This window comes from Oncorhynchus mykiss, chromosome 16, assembly GCF_057628025.1.
Source record: "Oncorhynchus mykiss isolate SJ-2025 chromosome 16, ASM5762802v1, whole genome shotgun sequence".
Classification (NCBI taxonomy): Eukaryota; Metazoa; Chordata; class Actinopteri; order Salmoniformes; family Salmonidae; genus Oncorhynchus; species Oncorhynchus mykiss.
The window spans coordinates 38,421,881-38,442,500 of record NC_143037.1 but is presented as its reverse complement, the minus strand read 5'-3'; the positions used below and the strand labels follow the sequence as shown (position 1 = coordinate 38,442,500).

Genomic DNA, 20,620 nt, shown 5'->3' with positions numbered 1-20,620 from the left:
ATTCACCGCCCACCTCCCTCCATCCCTCCCTACCACTCTATTCCTTCCCTCCACGATATATATGTATATATATATCTATGCTCTGTGTGTGTATAGCTGAATCAGCACATTTAAGTGTGTGTGAGTATGTGTGTGTCGTTACGAAGGCCTATGCAAGGCATGCGTGCGTTTTGATTGCCAAACAAGGAGGAATAAATCAGGTGGGAAGGACGTGATGTCATCATTGGTTGATCGGGTGGAGTAGGCTTCTGTCAGCGGTATAGAGGGATGGAGGAAAGAAGAGGAAGGGCTTACCTGTAGGGCTGCTCCCCTGTGTGTGTCCGTAAGTGCCTGGTAAGATTAGCTGACCTGGGGAAGATCTTCCCACAGTACCTAGAGAGAGAGCGCGAGAGAATGCGAGAGAGAGAGAGAGAGAGAGAGAGAGAGATGGGGGAGAGGGAATAGTGAGAGAGAGAGATGGGGGAGCGGGAAAGTGAGTGAGAGATGGGGGAGCGGGGAAAGTGAGAGAGAGATGGGGGAGCAGGGAAAGTGAGAGAGAGAGAGAGAGAGAGAGAGAGAGAGAGAGATGGGGGAAAGGGGAGAGGGGAAAGTGAGAGAGAGAGATGGGGGAGTGGGGAAAGTGAGAGAGAGATGAGGGAGTGGGGAAAGTGAGAGAGAGATGGGGGAGCAGGGAAAGTGAGAGAGAGATGGGGGAGTGGGGAAAGTGAGAGAGAGATGGGGGAGTGGGGAAAGTGAGAGAGAGATGGGGGAGCAGGGAAAGTGAGAGAGAGAGATGGGGGAGCAGGGAAGGGGGAGAGAGAGATGGGGGAGCGGGGAAAGTGAGAGAGAGAGAGAGAGAGATGGGGGAGCAGAAAAGGGGGAGAATGATGGGGGAGCAGGGAAAAGTGAGAGAGAGAGATGGGGGAGCGGGGAAAGTGAGAGAGAGAGAGAGAGAGAGAGAGAGAGAGAGAAAGAGAGGGAGAGAGAGAGGGGAGCGGGGAGAGTGAGAGAGAGAGAGAGAGAGAGAGAGAGAGAGAGAGAGAGAGAGAGGGGGGGGGAGCGGGGAGAGTGAGAGAGAGAGAGAGAGAGAGAGGGAGAGAGAGAGAGAGAGAGAGAGATGGCGAGCGGGAGCGCGGGAAGTGAGAGGGAGAGAGATGGGGGAGTAGGCAAGGGGGAGGGAGAGAGAGAGATGGGGAGCGGGGAAAGGGGGAGAGAGAGAGATGGGGGAGTAGGCAAGGGGGAGAGAGAGAGATGGGGGAGTAGGCAAGGGGGAGAGAGAGAGAGAGAGATGGGGAGCGTGGAAAGTGTGCGAGAGAGAGAGCATGGCTTAAATATCTTATGTTGATCCCATATATCTTTTTTTGAAGTTGACAAACTAAACTGTCTGGTGGGTACCTGCAGGTGTAGCGCTCCTTGCCTTAGCGGAGGATGGCGTCGGAGAGGCAGGGCGGCGGAGAGAGAGGGCGGCGGAGAGGGAGGGCGGCGGAGAGGGAGGGCGGCGGAGAGGGAGGGCGGCGGAGAGAGGAAGTTGACAAATTAAACTGTCTGGTGGGTACCTACCTGCAGATGTAACGCTCCTTGCCTTTGCAGAGGATGGTGTCGGAGAGGGAGGGCGGCGGAGAGGGAGGGCGGCGGAGAGAGAGGGCGGCGGAGAGGGAGGGCGGCGGAGAGGGAGGGCGGCGGAGAGTGAGGGCAGCGGAGAGAGAGAGCGGCGGAGAGGGAGGGCGGCGGAGAGCGGAAGTTGACAAATTAAACTGTCTGGTGGGTACCTACCTGCAGGTGTAACGCTCCTTGCCTTTGCAGAGGATGGCATCGGAGAGGGAGGGCGGCAGAGAGGGAGGGTGGCGGAGAGGGAGGGCGGCAGAGAGGGAGGGCGGCGGAGAGGGAGGGCGGTGGAGAGGGAGGGTGGCGGAGAGGGAGGGCGGCAGAGAGGGAGGGTGGCGGAGAGGGAGGGCGGTGGAGAGGGAGGGCGGCGAGCGGAAGTTGACAAATTAAACTGTCTGGTGGGTACCTACCTGCAGGTGTAACGCTCCTTGCCTTTGCGGAGGATGGCGTCGGAGAGGGAGGGCGGCGAGCGGAAGTTGAAGAGTGGGTGGGCCGAGTGCTGCAGCAAGTTAGGCGAAGCATCCAGTTTGAGAGCGCCAAAGCTCTCCAGCTTCTCCGTCATGCTCTCCATGGCTGACATCTGAGGTAAAGAAGGTGCACCATGGTAAAGATACTGTAGCTGTAGATAGGGGAAAATGTACAATCACGTTTTAACTGTTTCTCAACAAATCAACAAATTGTATTTGTCACATGCGCCAAATCCAACAGGTGTAGGTAGACCTTACAGTGAAATGCTTACTTACCTTAACCAACAATGCAGTTCAAGAAATATATTGAAGAAAATATGTACTAAATAAACTAAAGTAAAAAATAAAATAGAAAGTAACAATAAAAGAACAATAACGAGGCTATATACAGGGGGCCCGGTACCGAGTAAATGTACGGGGTCTACAGGTTAGTCGAGGTAATTTGTACATGTAGTTAAGGGTAAAGTGACTATGTATAGATAATAAACAGGTTAGTTGTGGTAATATGTACATGTAGATAGGGGTAAAGTGACTATGTATAGATAATAAACAGGTTAGTTGTGGTAATATGTACATGTAGATAGGGGTAAAGTGAATATGCATAGATAATAAACAGGTTAGTCGAGGTAATTTGTACATGTAGATAGGGGTAAAGTGACTATGTATAGATAATACACAGGCTAGTTGTGGTAATATGTACATGTAGATAGGGGTAAAGTGACTATGTATAGATAATACACAGGTTAGTTGTGGTAATATGTACATGTAGATAGGGGTAAAGTGACTATGTATAGATAATACACAGGTTAGTTGTGGTAATATGTACATGTAGATAGGGGTAAAGTGAATATGCATAGATAATAAACAGGTTAGATGTGGTAATATGTACATGTAGATAGGGGTAAAGTGACTATGTATAGATAATACACAGGTTAGTTGTGGTAATATGTACATGTAGATAGGGGTAAAGTGACTATGTATAGATAATACACAGGCTAGTTGTGGTAATATGTACATGTAGATAGGGGTGAAGTGAATATGCATAGATAATTAACAGCGAGAAGCAGCAGTGTAAAAATAAGGGGGGGGGGGGGGGGGGGGGGGGCAATTTAAATAGTCCTGGTGGAGGTAGAAGCTGATAAGGAGCCTTTTGGTCCTAGACTTGGCGCTCCGGTATCGCTTGCCGTGCGGTAGCAGAGAGAACAGGCTATGACTTGGGTGACTGGAGTCTTTGACAATTTTTGGAACTTCCTCTGACACTGCCTGGTATAGAGGTCCTGGATGGCAGGAAGTATGCCCTCTTCACAACTGTCTTAGTGTGTTTGGACCATGATAGTTTGTTGGTGATGTGGACTCCAAGGAACTTGAAACTCTCGAACCATTCCATTGCAGCCCTGTCGATGTTAATGGGGACCTGTTTGGCCCTCCTTTTCCTGCAGTCCACGATCATCTCCTTTGTCTTGCTCACATTGAGGGAGCGGTTGTTGTCCTGGCACCACACTGCTAGGTTTCTGACCTCCTCCCTATAGGCAGTCTCATCGTTGTCGGTGATCAGGCAAACCAGTGTTGTGTCTTCAGCAAAAAACATATATACCCCTTTTACCCCTGTTATATTTTCTTATACCTAAAATGGTTATTTACAACGCAACTAAGGGTATTCAGACACGGTCCCTGTGTGTGTGTGTGTGTGTGTGTGTGTGTGTGTGTGTGTGTGTGTGTGTGTGTACCTGTGGATGGAAGAGAAGCGAATTGGCCCTCAGGAACTTCTCCTTCAAAGCTCCTACAGGGTCCAGTAACTTCCTCTTTTCCACCCTGCTGGACAGCAAGGACAAGGGTTACGTATGAAGGTCAGAGGTCAACTGTGGTCTACTTCACACAATACATTCCCATGTTCCAATATAATATCATTGCTATGGGTGTGTGTCGGTGGCAGGGAAGTCAGGAAAAGGAACTTGAATAAGTGCTCATAAAACTCCAAAAACCAAAATATACAAAAATATACATGTGTCGCACACCGACACATGACTTGCACATAACATACAATAAAACAACGACAAGGACATGAGGGGAAACAGAGGGTTGAATACACAACATGTAATTGATGGGATTGGAACCAGGTGTGAAGGAAGACAAGACAAAACCAATGGAAAATGAAAAATGGATCCGTGATGGCTAGAAAGTCGGTGACGTCGACCTCCGAACAAGTCGTGACAATCATTATAATATTGATAATGAAATGTGCCATTAATCATACACTTTGATCCAAGGCAACTTACAGTTAAGGTCACAGTGAGTTCATACATGTTTAATATGTGTATGTGATCCCTGTGGGGATTGAACCTACAACCTTGACCAATGACTACTATGAACTTGGTGGTGTTCTTGTGTGGACATTGGAACATAGCCCTTTTCTCTTATTTCATGATTGGAAAATTTCAGTCTGAACACTGACATAGAGATTTGGAAATATTATATTAATATTGTATGTATAGTGGGGTCTGAAATTATTGACACCATTGATAAAGAAAAGGAAAAATAATAATAATTATTTGCCCTCAGAACAGGCTCAATTCATCGGGGCAGGGACACTACAAGGTGTCGATAGCATTCCACAGGGATGCTGGCCCATGTTGACTCCAATGCTTCCCACAGTTGTGTCAAGTTGGCTGGATGTCCTACTGCCATACCCCCATACCCCGTTCAAAGACACTTCAATATTTTGCCTTTCCCATTCACCCTCTGAATGGCACACATACACAATCCATGTCTCATTTGTCTCAAAACTTAAAAATCCTTCTTTAACCTGTCCCCTCCCCTTTCACTTGGATTCACCTGGTCAGTCTGTCATGGAAAGAGAGGGTGTTCTTACTTTTTTCTCCATACTCAGCGTACATTGTATCCTAAAAATATGGGAAATGACTTTATACTAATAGATTTGCACAGAGAAAGGGACACACGCGAATTTGGCCTCATTTTTTTGGGGCATGCTGGGAACGGCACCTGCTGATTTCACCTAGTTTTTATTTGTCTTGCTTCTCAAGACATTCCGGCGGCCATGACAGGAGCCAAACGTGAGTTGGCTTGGGGGTGTGGTTTGATGTATGTGTTTCTTGGGCGTGTCCTTGCCACCACCAAGACACACATCCGTCAGAGCCTTGCCCGCAGCTGTTCCCCCCCACTCAATCACAACAAACAAACCTCAGGTTGAGTTCAATAACTACAGGCAGATGTATGGTGAGATGCCGGAGGAAGCTTTGCATAGGTCAGTAGTCTACAAGGTAATATAAGAAGAATGCAATTGATGAGTTTATGCAGATATTCTAAAATAAATGTTTTGATAATCTTCAAATGTAGTAACAGGTCGATGTAGAATTAACCCTTTACATCCCGTGTCAAACTCACTCCACAGAGAGCTGAGTGTCTGGGGTTTTTCGCTCTGCACCTTGGTACTTGATTGATTAATTAAGGTCACTAATTAGTAAAGAACTCCACCCACCTGGTTGTCTAGGTCTTAATTGAAAGGACAAAACTAGAACCTGCAGACACTAGGCCCTCCATGGAATGAGTTTGACACCCCTGCTTTACATAATACCATAGAATCAGTGTTCTGCTAATATAACAATGTGAACCTTTTACATTTCATTGTCATTCCCAGCCGATACAGATACTGTGCCTATCTGCATTTTGTCTGGTGGTAATGGGGCTACCTTGATTAACATGTCAGAGTGGTCATACCTCCCTGTGCGGTGTCTTGTGTACAATAGGAGCTTCCTGATCTGGGTGAGGAATACACAGGGTTTCTCTCTCCCCATATTTACTGATACCATTCAATTCAATCATATAAAAAGACAAGTAAAAGTTGTGTCTAGTCAAATTTTAATGTCGAGTGCCATGTCCCTCTCTATTCAGAGACATCAGTATCAAGCCCATCTGTCAATCTGGACTTCATCACATCATCTTGCAAGTCTCCATGTGCTGCTCCATAGATGCATCTGTGAACACATACACATATAGTCACTGTTCACTGTTCTACCAATGTCAGTTAGCAAAGGTGATATCTGACAAACAAACATATACTATGTTGAAGATTGAACAGGTCAGACTAAACCTACCTAACTCTGGTCTACCCATTGGCGACCGTTGGTGAGCAGACAAGAGGGGAGGCCTTTACGGCGCCCAATTGATATGTACGGCAGTGTAGATCAGCTCCTGGCCACTCAAAGTTACGGGTCGGCCAAACACAAACAGAGCACTGACTACCTGATCACTGGTGGTTATGATTAGCACGGTGGAACCAACCTGATCACTGGTGGTTATGATTAGCACCGTGGAACCAACCTGATCACTGGTGGTTATGATTAGCACGGTGGAACCAACCTGATCACTGGTGGTTATGATTAGCACCGTGGAACCAACCTGATCACTGGTGGTTATGATTAGCATGGTGGAACCAACCTGATCACTGGTGGTTATGATTATCACGGTGGAACCAACCTGATCGCTGGTGGTTATGATTAGCACGCTGGAACCAACCTGATCACTGTATTCACAGTTCTATTTCACTTCAGATATCATGATATGCATACACAGGCACACACACATAAATCAGGCTGGTTCCAAGAGGCTAGGTTATCAAGGTGAATTGGGACAAAACTCAAACATGTTTTGACCTTTGACCAGGTAAAATGTCACAAACCTGAAAGTGTCCTCCCTGTTCCGTTTTATAGGAATGCTCACAGCGAGGGCATGTCTATGTGATGCTGAGGGTCCCCTTGCTGGTCTTCACTATATTGCATGTTCTGCTGCAAACTGGCAGTCTCTCAAACAACTGCAGCAGGCAATCCTCATAAACAGTGTATTTTATCTTATGAGGTGGTGTTGACTGGGAGGGCCTGTGACATGGTCATACAATAGACAGCCATGTGGTAAATTACATTATGTTATAAACAAAGCACAAAGCTTTTGATTGTGCAATTCACAAGCAAAATGACAACTACTTGGCTGGGTAATGAACCTACTAGTTTATCACACTGGGATTTTTTTAGACGACTTTTCACAAAACACACTTTACCATTGTCGATGAAGCCTTCTGTGTCATCAGGGCAGAAACTCAAGATACAGTGCCTTGCGAAAGTATTCGGCCCCCTTGAACTTTGCGACCTTTTGCCACATTTCAGGCTTCAAACATTAAGATATAAAACTGTATTTTTTTGTGAAGAATCAACAACAAGTGGGACACAATCATGAAGTGGAACGACATTTATTGGATATTTCAAACTTTTTTAACAAATCAAAACTGAAAAATTGGTCGTGCAAAATTATTCAGCCCCCTTAAGTTAATACTTTGTAGCGCCACCTTTTGCTGCGATTACAGCTGTAAGTCGCTTGGGGTATGTCTCTATCAGTTTTGCACATCGAGAGACTGACATTTTTTCCCATTCCTCCTTGCAAAACAGCTCGAGCTCAGTGAGGTTGGATGGAGAGCATTTGTGAACAGCAGTTTTCAGTTCTTTCCACAGATTCTCGATTGGATTCAGGTCTGGACTTTGACTTGGCCATTCTAACACCTGGATATGTTTATTTTTGAACCATTCCATTGTAGATTTTGCTTTATGTTTTGGAGCATTGTCTTGTTGGAAGACAAATCTCCGTCCCAGTCTCAGGTCTTTTGCAGACTCCATCAGGTTTTCTTCCAGAATGGTCCTGTATTTGGCTCCATCCATCTTCCCATCAATTTTAACCATCTTCCCTGTCCCTGCTGAAGAAAAGCAGGCCCAAACCATGATGCTGCCACCACCATGTTTGACAGTGGGGATGGTGTGTTCAGCTGTGTTGCTTTTACGCCAAACATAACATTTTGCATTGTTGCCAAAAAGTTCCATTTTGGTTTCATCTGACCAGAGCACCTTCTTCCACATGTTTGGTGTGTCTCCCAGGTGTCTTGTGGCAAACTTTAAACAACACTTTTTATGGATATCTTTAAGAAATGTCTTTCTTCTTGCCACTCTTCCATAAAGGCCAGATTTGTGCAATATGCGACTGATTGTTGTCCTATGGACAGAGTCTCCCACCTCAGCTGTAGATCTCTGCAGTTCATCCAGAGTGATCATGGGCCTCTTGGCTGCATCTCTGATCAGTCTTCTCCTTGTATGAGCTGAAAGTTTAGAGGGACGGCCAGATCTTGGTAGATTTGCAGTGGTCTGATACTCCTTACATTTCAATATTATCGCTTGCACAGTGCTCCTTGGGATGTTTAAAGCTTGGGAAATCTTTTTGTATCCAAATCCGGCTTTAAACTTCTTCACAACAGTATCTCGGACCTGCCTGGTGTGTTCCTTGTTCTTCATGATGCTCTCTGCGCTTTTAACGGACCTCTGAGACTATCACAGTGCAGGTGCATTTATACGGAGACTTGATTACACACAGGTGGATTGTATTTACCATCATTAGTCATTTAGGCCAACATTGCATCATTCAGAGATGCTTCCTGGCTGATGTTTTGGTCACTTTTGAAAGCTGGCGGTGCTTTGACTCTAGTGGTAGCATGAGACGGAGTCTACAACCCACACAAGTGGCTCAGGTAGTGCAGCTCATCCAGGGTGGCACATCAATGCGAGATGTGGCAAGAAGGTTTTCTGTGTCTGTCAGCGTAGTGTCCAGACCATGGAGGCGCTACCAGGAGACAGGCCAGTACATCAGGAGACGTGGAGGAGGCCGTAGGAGGGCAACAACCCAACAGCAGGACCGCTACCTCCGCCTTTGTGCAAGGAGGAGCACTGCCAGAGCCCTGCAAAATGACCTCCAACAGGCCACAAATGTGCATGTGTCTGCTCAAACGGTCAGAAACAGACTCCATGAGGGTGGTATGAGGGTCCGACGTCCACAGGTGGGGGTTGTGCCAGAGAACACCAAGATTGGCAAATTCGCCACTGGCGCCCTGTGCTCTTCACAGATGAAAGCAGGTTCACACTGAGCACATGTGACAGATGTGACAGTCTGGAGACGCCATGGAGAACGTTCTGCTGCCTGCAACATCCTCTAGCATGACCGGTTTGGCGGTGGGTCAGTCATGGTGTGGGGTGGCATTTCTTTGGGGGGCCGCACAGCCCTCCATGTGCTCACCAGAGGTAGCCTGACTGCCATTAGGTACCGAGATGAGATCCTCAGATCCCTTGTGAGACCATATGCTGGTGTGGTTGGCCCTGGGTTCCTCCTACTGCAAGACAATGCTAGACCTTATGTGGCTGGAGTGTGTCAGCAGTTCCTGCAAGAGGAAGGCATTGATGCTATGAACTGGCCCACCCGTTCCCCAGAACAGAATCCAATTGAGCACATCTGGGACATCATGTCTCGCTCCATCCACAGACTGTCCAGGAGTTGGCGGATGCTTTAGTCCAGGGCTGGGAGGAGATCCCTCAGGAGACCATCCGCCACCTCATCAGGAGCATGCCCAGGCGTTGTAGGGAGGTCATACAGGCACGTGGAGGCCACACACACTACTGAGCTTCATTTTGACTTGTTTTAAGGACATTACATCAAAGTTGGATCAGCCTGTAGTGTGGCTTTCCACTTTGATTTTGAGTGTGACTCCAAATCCAGACCTCCATGGGTTGATAAATTTGATTTCCATTGATAATTTTTGTGTGATTTTGTTGTCAGCACATTCAACTATGTAAAGAAAAAAGTATTTAATAAGAATACTTTATTCATTCAGATCTAGGATGTGTTATTTTAGTGTTCCCTTTATTTTTTTGAGCAGTGTATAACCCTAACCTTAACCACACTGCTATCCTTATGCCTAACCTTAGACTTAAATTAAGACCAAAAAGCTAATTTTTGTTTTCATAAATTTTTACGATATAGTCAGTTCTGTCTTTGGGGATGGGGTAACTAGTGTAAAGCCAAATTATATGCTTTACAGACTGTAGCTCCAGATTGGATTAGATTCAGGCCGCTGACACCGTAATGGTTATTTGTTCACTGTTTTAGTCAGACTTACATGCTCAAACTCTGAACCAACTATATTATTTTGGGGACAGTTCAAAAAGCGTTAAACATGTATGGCTATTTAGCTAGCTAGCCTGCTGTTGCTAGCAAATATTTCCTGGAACATAAACATTGGGTTGTTTTTTTACATGAAATGCACAAGATCCTCTACTCAATGAATACACAGATAAAAGGGTAAACATAGTTAGTTTCTAGTAATCTCTCCTCCTTCAGGCTTCTTCTTCTTCTTTGGACTTTATTTGGCAGTTGGTAACCAACTTTAAGGTGCATTACCACCACCAACTGGACTGGAGTGTGAACCTCAGTTCATCTTTCAATCACCCACGTGGTTATATGCTCCTAACAACCAATGAGGAGATGGTATATGCTCCTAAAAACCAATGAGGGGATGGGAGAGGCAGGACTTGCACAGCATCAAGCATCACAAATATAACTAAGTTATATTTTAGCGCCTGGCCACACAGACGCTCTCGACCAGTGTTAGGTGTAATGATTGACTAACATGTATGTGTACATTTATTTTGCAATGCTCGCGCATGCGACACCAGCGGTGTGGTCAGCATGTTAGACATGGGTTAGTTACCACTATAGCTGCATCCATTATTTAGACTTGCCCTAGATAATATAGAATACACTATGAGTTACGAACTAACTTGCAAATCCAACTTGTAGGCTAACGTTAGCTAGCTAGCGCGCCTCACGACGCTAGCTTTAAAAAAATGATAACGTTACATAACCAGCAGTATCTAGACTATACAATCGTATGAGCTACGACCTAACTAAATTGTAGAGGTAGCTAGCTAGTTAGCTACGCTAATGTTATCTACTCTATCTACTCTGCTTCGCTAGCTAACATTAGCTAGGCTGCCTCGCGAGCTAACAATAGCTCGCCTGCCTCGCTAGCTAACAATAACTTGCCTGCCTCACTTTATCAAGAGATGGCTACCTAGCTACATAATCAGTAATAACGTTATCTAACGTTGTTAGCTAAATTATACCAGAGAAGCCATTATATTCCAGTGTCTCTGGTTATACTCACCACCACCGGTCGTTGCACACCAAGCTAGCATTACTGGTGCAGACAGTTGTGGACAGACGAACTCCAAGCATCTTTTCCGACCGCATACTAGGGTCCTTCGGCAGGGCATGCTAACCATAGAACTTTGGCTGTGGAGGCATGGTCAATCCGTATACGGCCCTGTGATCCTTTGAGTGCGTTGGGGGCGATGAAGCCCCATTCAATGACGGGAAGCAAAGTGGTCGAAGGGGCGATATGCACGTGGAGCTTGGCAAAAGGGTGCATGATTTGTTTACATAATTGTAATCCAAACCCAACCTTCATTTATTCGTTGTCACGCACTGAGGTTTCAAACTCTGTTTTAGACGATACTGACTTAATGACAAAAATGTTCCTATTTACACTTTGTTCTCAATTTTGACACTGTAATAAATGATAACGGCACTGAGCCTATTTCTAAAATTGTTTATGAGTTGGAGAACACATTGGGAGGGATGTTCTTGCATGCAGAATCCTTCTAGATCCTTGACATCCTTCATCTGAGTTTATGGACGGCCCTCTTCAATTCAATTAACAGGTTTTCAATGAGACTGAGATGACCATTGCACAATTTTGATTTTGTGGCCAATGAACCATTTCTTTGTAGATTTTGCTGTGTGCTTGGGGCTATTGTCTTGCTGGAACATCCACTTGTGGCCATGTTTCAGCCTCCTGGCAGAGCCAACCAGGTTTTTGTTTACAATATCCTGGTACTGGGCAAAGTTCATGATGCCGTTGACCTTAACAAGGGCCCTAGGACCAGTGGAAGCAAAAATAGCCCCATAACATCAAAGATCCACCACCATATTTTACAGTAGGTTTGGGGTTTTTCTGCTCATGCATTCTCATTTCATTTCTACGCCAAACCAACCTTTGGTGTGCATGGTCAAAGAGCTCCATTTTCATGTCATCCCCAAAAGATGTCAACGACTGGAGTTTGCTAAATGGCATTGGCACTTGGATTGCAACCTGTGCTTTGGGCAAATGACATGAAAATTGGTCTCTTTGGTCACGCACACCAGTGGTGGGTTTAGCGTCAATAAAAATGTATGAGCAAAAACTAACCCCCTACCTACTGTAAAATATAGTCGTGGATCTTTGATGTTATGGGGATATTTCGCTTTCACTGGTCCTGAGGCCCTCATGAACTTCGCCCAATATCCGGAGAGTTTAGCCAAAAACCTGGTTGCCTCTGTCAGGAGTCTGAAACTTGGCCACAAGGGGATCTTCCAGCAAGACAATAACCTCAAGCCCACATCAGAATCATCAAATATGTCGTTAATTGGCCACAAAATCCACATTTTGCAATGGCCATCGCAGTCTCCTGTGTTTTGAATTGAAGAGGTCAGTACATAAGTGCATACGAAGGTTATCAAGGATCTGGAAGGATTCTGTATGGACAAAGATCCCTCCCAATGTGTTCTCCAATCTCATAAAACATTTGAGATAAAAGCTCAGTGCCGTTATCCTCGCAAGGTTAGGTATTGAAATGTATTTTGACCCCTACCTTTGAGATTTTTTTTAGCTCAAAATCTCTTTCTCCGAGAAAATGTATTAGTATAAATAATATAATTTCCTCCATTTTTTAGCATACAATACATACTGAAAAAAAATATAAACGCAACATCCCACAATTTCAATGATTGTACCGAGTTTCAGTGAATACAAGGAAATCAGTCAATTGAAATTCCTTAAGCTAATGGATTAATCTATGAATTTTACATGACTGGGCAGGGCCTGGTATGCCAGACCAGGGACGGACTGGGAAGCCAGACCAGCCAATCAGAATTTGTTTTTCCCCACAAAAGGGCTTTATTACAGACAGAAATACTCCTCAGCCCAACTACCCCCTTTTTCTCCCCAATTTAGTGATTACGATCTTGTCTCGTCGCTGCAACTCCCCAACGAGCTCGGGAGAGGCGAAGGTCGAGTCATGTGTCCTCTGAAACATGACCCGCCAAAGCACGCTTCTTAACACCCGCCTGCTTAACCCGGAAGCCAGCTGCACCAATGTGTTGCAGGAAACAGTGCTCAACTGATGACCGTAGTCAGCCTACAAGTGCCCGGCTCACCACAAGGAGTTGCTAGAGCGCAATGAGCCAAGCCCCACCGGCACAGAATTTGTGAGAATGAAGCTTTTTGTGTGTATGGAACGTTTCTGCGATCTTATATTTAAGCTCATGAAACATGGGACCAACACTTTACATGTTGCGTTCATATTTTTGTTCAGTTTATCTCAGTATTTGCATTATTAATTTTATACAGTCATTTCTGCTCATCTTTATTGAGTTTGTCAATAGTTCCGGACCCTGCTGTATATTGTGTATATATAGCCTACATATTGAATATAGGTTCTAACATGAGTGTCAACTTCAGTTGCTTATCTACATACAGTGTCTGGTGAGGATTCTGGTCTCCTTGGGGCTGAAATACCTGTATATTGGGTCCATGAAGAAGGCCGAGGGCTTGGTGTAATGCAGGGAGGGCTGCTGCTGGGGCGGCTGCTGGGGCGGCTGGGCCAGGGGCTGCTGGTGCTGTGACAGCAGGAGCTGGTGGAGGGGGTGGCCCTGGGGGTGCAGGGTGTGTTGGTGTGGGTGGCTGTCGGGGTGCTTCTTGCGGCTGGACGGCTGCTCAGGGGCCACCACCCCGTTGTGCACATCCCGTCTGTGGCTGCTGATGCTGAGGTCCAGTGGCTGCTCCTCATCCCCCGGGAGAAGGAGGGGGGTGTTGCTGCTACCGCTGGGTGGGGTCGACTTGGCGGGGGCCGGCAGTTTCGGTTTGGTCTTCTTTGGCTTGGTGGTGAGGTCAAAGGGCGATGGCTCTTCTGTGCGAGGGGCAGCCATTTTGTGGGGTGGCGGATGTTGCGCATGAGGCGACTTGGGCTCAGCCTTGAAGAACATGCCGGGTTTGAGGGCACCGGCCCGCTCGGTGAAGGGGTAGAGGGAGTGAGGGAAGTTGGGTAGGAACTGGAAAGGGAACATTGAATGGCAGGGCTTCGAGCCCATATTCTTCTCTTGCAGGCTCATGAGCGCAGGGCCAAAGTACTTCTCGGCGATGGAAGCGATGGCCTTGATGGAGTCGGTGGCAGCGGTGGCCCCTGTGGGGGGCAGTGCCTGCTTGTCCGGATGCGGAAAGAAGGAGTGCTGGGAGGCGACCGAGAGGAAGGGGGGCTGCTCGCAAGCCAGGTTGAACGAGCTGGACACCGCCGACACTGAGCCGCTGCTCACGTTGTCCGGCCGCCCATCCTGACCCATCCTATCTGTCCCCACCACCCCTCTAACGCCTGCCTCCTTCCTTCTCTTTGTGCCGCTGACCCGCTCCCGTTTTTCCCGCTCACTCTCAGCGTCGCTGTCTAACTCTGAACACGAGGCGGTGCCGGTGGTGGTGTCTAGGTCGGTGCCGCTGGTGGTGTTGACTTCCTCCAGGTCGCTGCCGTCCGACACCGCCGACATCTTGGTTTTGGCCTTGACTTCTCTGTACGCCAGCTCCAGCCTCTCTTTGTCCTCCCTCTCCTGACTGCTGAGGAGACTATTTCCTCCGTTGTTGTTGTTGATGGAGCTGATCAGAGACAGTGGAGTCCCGTCCAGGAGGCTGTGAGGCAGCTTGCCCTCCTGGCTCCCACCGTTGTTACTGTTCTTGCCCAGGGGGCTCTTCAGAAAGGGGCTGGGGGGCAGTAAGGGTGGTCGGGGGTAGAGCGATGGGACGAAGAGATCCGGGAAGCCATGGCAGAGCGAGGGGAAGCCACGCGGCCTGGGGGAGAAGGATAGGTTGGCGTGAAGATGGGGCCGGGAGGGGAAGTAGTCAGGGAAGGCCAGACCTGAGTGGTTGAGTTGGTGGTGGTGGGGATGGGACCTGGACTTGGCCAGGATGGGGCTGCTCATGGGGATGCCGGGAGCAAACAGGCCCCCGGCAGGGCCAGTATGGTTTTTGCCCTCACAAAAACGCTGGTGCTTGTTGAGGGAGGAAGTAGTGCTGAACATCTGGCCACAGTCTTTGCACTTGATCTGGGTGCGGCAGTCGGCGTGCATGCGCTTGTGGCGGCACAGGTTGGAGAACTGCGTGTAAGACTTGTGGCACACCTCGCCTGGGGAGACACACAGCCCACATGGGTCTGGTTAAGCCCATTTAAACACTGTCACTAACTCAGAGTACCAAGTCAATAGTCAACACAGATACAACACTACTTAGAAATAATATACACTGTGTACAAAACATTAAGATCACCTGTGTGCTTAGTGTGCAAAGAGAGCTTCCAGACAAAGCATGCAGAGAAATATAGGAATATGTCTTCTGAGCAGAGGGCAAGAGCATCGAAACAGTTGCTTTCTCAGTTGCAAAAGCAGCAAGGACTTTTCACAAAACTGCTTTCAGGAAACAACAGAATTACGAGAGCTACAGTGCCTTGCGAAAGTATTCGGCCCCCTTAAACTTTGCGACCTTTTGCCACATTTCAGGCTTCAAACATAAAGATATAAAACTGTATTTTTTTATGAAGAATCAACAACAAGTGGGACACAATCATGAAGTGGAACGACATTTATTGGATATTTCAAACTTTTTTAACAAATCAAAAACTGAAAAATTGGGCGTGCAAAATTATTCAGCCCTTTTACTTTCAGTGCAGCAAACTCTCCAGAAGTTCAGTAAGGATCTCTGAATGATCCAATGTTGACCTAAATGACTAATGATGATAAATACAATCCACCTGTGTGTAATCAAGTCTCCGTATAAATGCACCTGCACTGTGATAGTCTCAGAGGTCCGTTAAAAGCGCAGAGAGCATCATGAAGAACAAGGAACACACCAGGCAGGTCCGAGATACTGTTGTGAAGAAGTTTAAAGCCGGATTTGGATACAAAAAGATTTCCCAAGCTTTAAACATCCCAAGGAGCACTGTGCAAGCGATAATATTGAAATGTCAGGAGTATCAGACCACTGCAAATCTACCAAGACCTGGCCGTCCCTCTAAACTTTCAGCTCATACAAGGAGAAGACTGATCAGAGATGCAGCCAAGAGGCCCATGATCACTCTGGATGAACTGCAGAGATCTACAGCTGAGGTGGGAGACTCTGTCCATAGGACAACAATCAGTCGCATATTGCACAAATCTGGCCTTTATGGAAGAGTGGCAAGAAGAAAGACATTTCTTAAAGATATCCATAAAAAGTGTTGTTTAAAGTTTGCCACAAGACACCTGGGAGACACACCAAACATGTGGAAGAAGGTGCTCTGGTCAGATGAAACCAAAATTGAACTTTTTGGCAACAATGCAAAACGTTATGTTTGGCGTAAAAGCAACACAGCTCATCACCCTGAACACACCATCCCCACTGTCAAACATGGTGGTGGCAGGATCATGGTTTGGGCCTGCTTTTCTTCAGCAGGGACAGGGAAGATGGTTAAAATTGATGGGAAGATGGATGGAGCCAAATACAGGACCATTCTGGAAGAAAACCTGATGGAGTCTGCAAAAGACCTGAGACTGGGACGGAGATTTGTCTTCCAACAAGACAATGATCCAAAACATAAAGCAAAATCTACAATGGAATGGTTCAAAAATAAACATATCCAGGTGTTAGAATGGCCAAGTCAAAGTCCAGACCTGAGTCCAATCGAGAATCTGTGGAAAGAACTGAAAACTGCTGTTCACAAATGCTCTCCATCCAACCTCACTGAGCTCGAGCTGTTTTGCAAGGAGGAATGGGAAAAAAATTCAGTCTCTCGATGTGCAAAACTGATAGAGACACACCCCAAGCGACTTACAGCTGTAATCGCAGCAAAAGGTGGCGCTACAAAGTATTAACTTAAGGGGGCTGAATAATTTTGCACGCCCAATTTTTCAGTTTTTGATTTGTTAAAAAAGCTTGAAATATCCAATAAATGTCGTTCCACTTCATGATTGTGTCCCACTTGTTGTTGATTCTTCACAAAAAAATACAGTTTTATATCTTTATGTTTGACGCCTGAAATGTGGCAAAAGGTCGCAAAGTTCAAGGGGGCCGAATACTCGCAAGGCACTGTAACTATGTAATGTCCAACAAAATTGCTAAACATAGCAACCCATTCGCTGAAGGCAAATTCATTAAAGAATGTTAAATTGACTCTGCAGCAATACTTTGCCCCGACAAGAAAGAGCTGTTTGAAAATGTTTCCCTGTCAAGATGAACAGTGACCTGGCGTGTTGAGGACATCGCAGAGAATATGGAACAGCAGTTGAAAGACAAGGTAAAGGATTTCACCTATTTCTCCTTGGCTCTGGATGAGAGCAGTGATGCATGTGACACGGCGCAGTTGTTGATATTGTTACGAGGCATAACCCCAGACTTTGAAATAGCAGAGGAGCTGGCTTCAGTGCAGTCAATGAAGAGCACAAACACAGGGAAACATTTATTGGAGGAGGTTAATAAGTGTGTGGCAAAGCTGGGACTGAGTTTTGAAAAGTTATCCAGTGTGACCACTGATAGGTGCCCAAACTTGAAATGAAAAAACGTTGGCCTTTTGAAAAGGATACAAGATCAAGTAGCTGAGCTGAACCCAGATCAGATCATTATTTACCTGCATTGCATTATTCATCAAATGGGCCATGTTGTGGATACAGTGACTAAAGTGGTAAACTTCATAAGAGCAAAATCTTTAAACCACAGGCAGTTTGTCTCACTGTTGGAAGAGACAGAGTCGGGTCATGCATATGTCCCTTACCACAAAAACATGAGATGGCTGAGTTTGGGGAAGGTGCTTAAAAGGGTGTGAGACCTGAAGTCATAGATTGCTGAGTGTTTGCAAATGAAAGGAATATATGTGGATTTCCCTCAACTGCAAGATAAAGAATGGTTGGCAGATTTTTCCTTCACCGTGGACATCATGGCCCTCATGAATTAACTGAATTCCAAACCACAAGGGAAGGGCCGTTTTGCATATCAGATGCACAGCCTTGTCAAAACCTTCAAGGGAAAATTACTCCTCCTGATTTCCAAGTAGAAGTCAACAATCTCACCCACCTTCCGATTATTAGTCTGAGCTTATCGATCTTCAGTCTGATGCAGTGATTGGAGAACTATTCAAAACAATGTCACTGACGAGGTTCTATGTATCTCTCAATGAACAAAGCTCTCCAAAGATTATGAGTTATGCTCAGAAGATGTTTGTACTGTTTGGGTCAACCTATGCATGTGAACAGACATTTTAACTGATGAAATATAAAAGGCAAAGGCACAGATCATCTCTTACCGACTCTCCCCTCTCAACAATCCTGCACATAGCGACGTCAGAAACTTTTTCTCTAAAGGCTGAATCTATGCAAATCACAAATCATGCATCACTATGACGGCAACATACATACCATATCTCTACAGTGGGCAACCTACTTTTCACAATATATTCTATAAAGTGTTGCTTGAATACAGACTGTACCTATACATGTATATAAGCATATACACACATATGTGCACATGGGTACAAACAGAAAAGCAAAGCAGAAAGTTAAGAGAGAGAAGACAAGGTAAGGTATCATGGCTTCCGGCATCCTTTAACGGGGAGCTGGAGCAGAAACTGTTGATCCACGTTTATATCAAATCTGCCCGTGCTGAAGGAAACCCATTTTTACCCCCCTCAGAAGGAAAAACACACACACACACACAAACACACACACACACACACACACACGGGGAAAAAAGAAACACAAAGTACCACTTTTTTTAAAGTCCCACTAAAGATGCTCAACAAATCAGTAACATATCAGCTGCAGAGGGACCGTAGACTGGGAAAGAGGGCCCACTTCCTATCTTTGTCAATGCAAGTGCACCCTCTATCCAACTTAATGAGCTGGAGTATCAAAATAAAGTGTTACCCATACAACAAAAAGAGGAGGAGAGGCACGGAGGGAGGAATGGAGGAGGATAACAAAAACAAGAGAAAAGGTGGGGAAAACACAAAACAAAATGAAACACATAACAAGAAAAAGAAGGGATGAGGTCACGGAATTGCCTCTGACCTACGGGATTGTGTCTGCTACTGTCGCTGGCCCTGCTTGGGGTTGGAGAGAGATGGGAGGAGGAGGATGAGGAGTAGGCCTTTAGACACAGGGAGGTAGAACTAGATGTGGGTTGGCTAGGCCATATCGACTTGGGTTGCAGAGACTTACAGATGAAGGGCTTGACACTACTGTGAATGTGCTTGTGCTGCTTGAGGCCCGAGGAGGTGGCGAAGGTCTTGCCACATTCGGGGCAGGTGTGAGTGCGAGCCCCTATGTGCTGCGAGCGGATGTGGCGCTGCAGGTTGCTGGGGTCCGTGAACACCTGTGGGTAGGGCGGTGGCAGAAACATTTAATTGACACACACACACATACAGATAAAAACCAGTCATGGTTAGCAGGTTCCGATCACTGTGTGTTGACACTTTCAGAATATATATACTACTGAGTAAAAAAGCTTATACTGCATCCATGCCAGCTTCCCGTGATGCCTTTGTGATGGTGGTTACATTCACCAACAACTAACTTTATGGTCAGTAGTGCTGAGCGATTAACCATTTTATTTTTGGGGGTTACTAATTGACCAAAGTCAGTTCAATTACTTGAATTACATTAAGTTTGTTTTCTTGTCTATAGAGAAATCAAATAATTCACAAGAAAAATCAAGTCAAGAACTTTATGTGGGATGCTGGGCTGAAGGGAGTTGTAGTTTTCATTAAGCCAAATAATGAACCTAGTTCAGCGCAGAAACATGGTAATTAACTACAATGACCATAATTCATTGCGCCTATTTTTTTCTGGCTCAGAGAGGAAGAGGTGAAGTGAGAGGATTCACTCTTGCCAAAAGCTGTGCAAAATAAGCCCAATGTGTTTCCATGGCTTATTTTGGACAACGACTCCTATTCTTAGGGCGAATACATCAGCATCTCGCCATTATATACAGATCTCTGGACGGATACACATTTACACCATCAACATTAAATTAGATACACACAGACTGCATAAAACACGAGAGAGGAATGTACACAACATAATGACGAGAGGGACAGAGACAGTTTTTGAAAGTATGCCTTGTCTACAGTGAAAAAAATATAAACGCAACATATAAAGTGTTTGTCCCATGTTACATGAGCTGAAAAAAAAGATCCCAGAAATGTTCCATACACACAAAAAGCTTATTTCTCTCAACGTTTGTGCACAAATTTGTTTACATCCCTGTTAATGAGCATTTCTCCTTTGCCAAGGTAATCCATCCACCTGACAGGTGTGGCATATCAAGAAGCCACTCTAAAATGTGTAGTTTTGTCACAAAATACAATGTCACAGATGTGGAGCATGCACTTGGCAGGCTGACTGCAAGAATGTCCACCAGAGATGTTGCCAGAGAATTTAATGTGTATTCCTCTACCATAAGCCACCTCCAACATCTTTTTGGGGAATTTGGCAGTATGTTCAACCGCAGACCACCAGCCCAGGACTTTCACATCTGGATTCTTCACCTTTGGGATCGTTTGAGACCATCCACCGGTTTGCAC

At 45.9% G+C, this 20,620-nt stretch overlaps 1 protein-coding gene across 1 annotated transcript in view; it reads right to left on the bottom strand.

The window, feature by feature from the left end:
- Positions 1-20,620, bottom strand: part of LOC110491048 (histone-lysine N-methyltransferase PRDM16) — a 135,281-nt gene that overhangs the window by 80,578 nt on the left and 34,083 nt on the right. The window contains exons 6-10 of the mRNA XM_090201595.1: positions 19,257-19,410; positions 13,549-15,199; positions 3,779-3,863; positions 1,995-2,164; positions 295-372 (exon numbers count right to left, since the gene is read on the bottom strand). Of these exons, the coding sequence (XP_090057721.1) occupies positions 295-372; positions 1,995-2,164; positions 3,779-3,863; positions 13,549-15,199; positions 19,257-19,410 (2,138 nt within the window). The remainder of the gene's footprint in view (positions 1-294; positions 373-1,994; positions 2,165-3,778; positions 3,864-13,548; positions 15,200-19,256; positions 19,411-20,620) is intronic.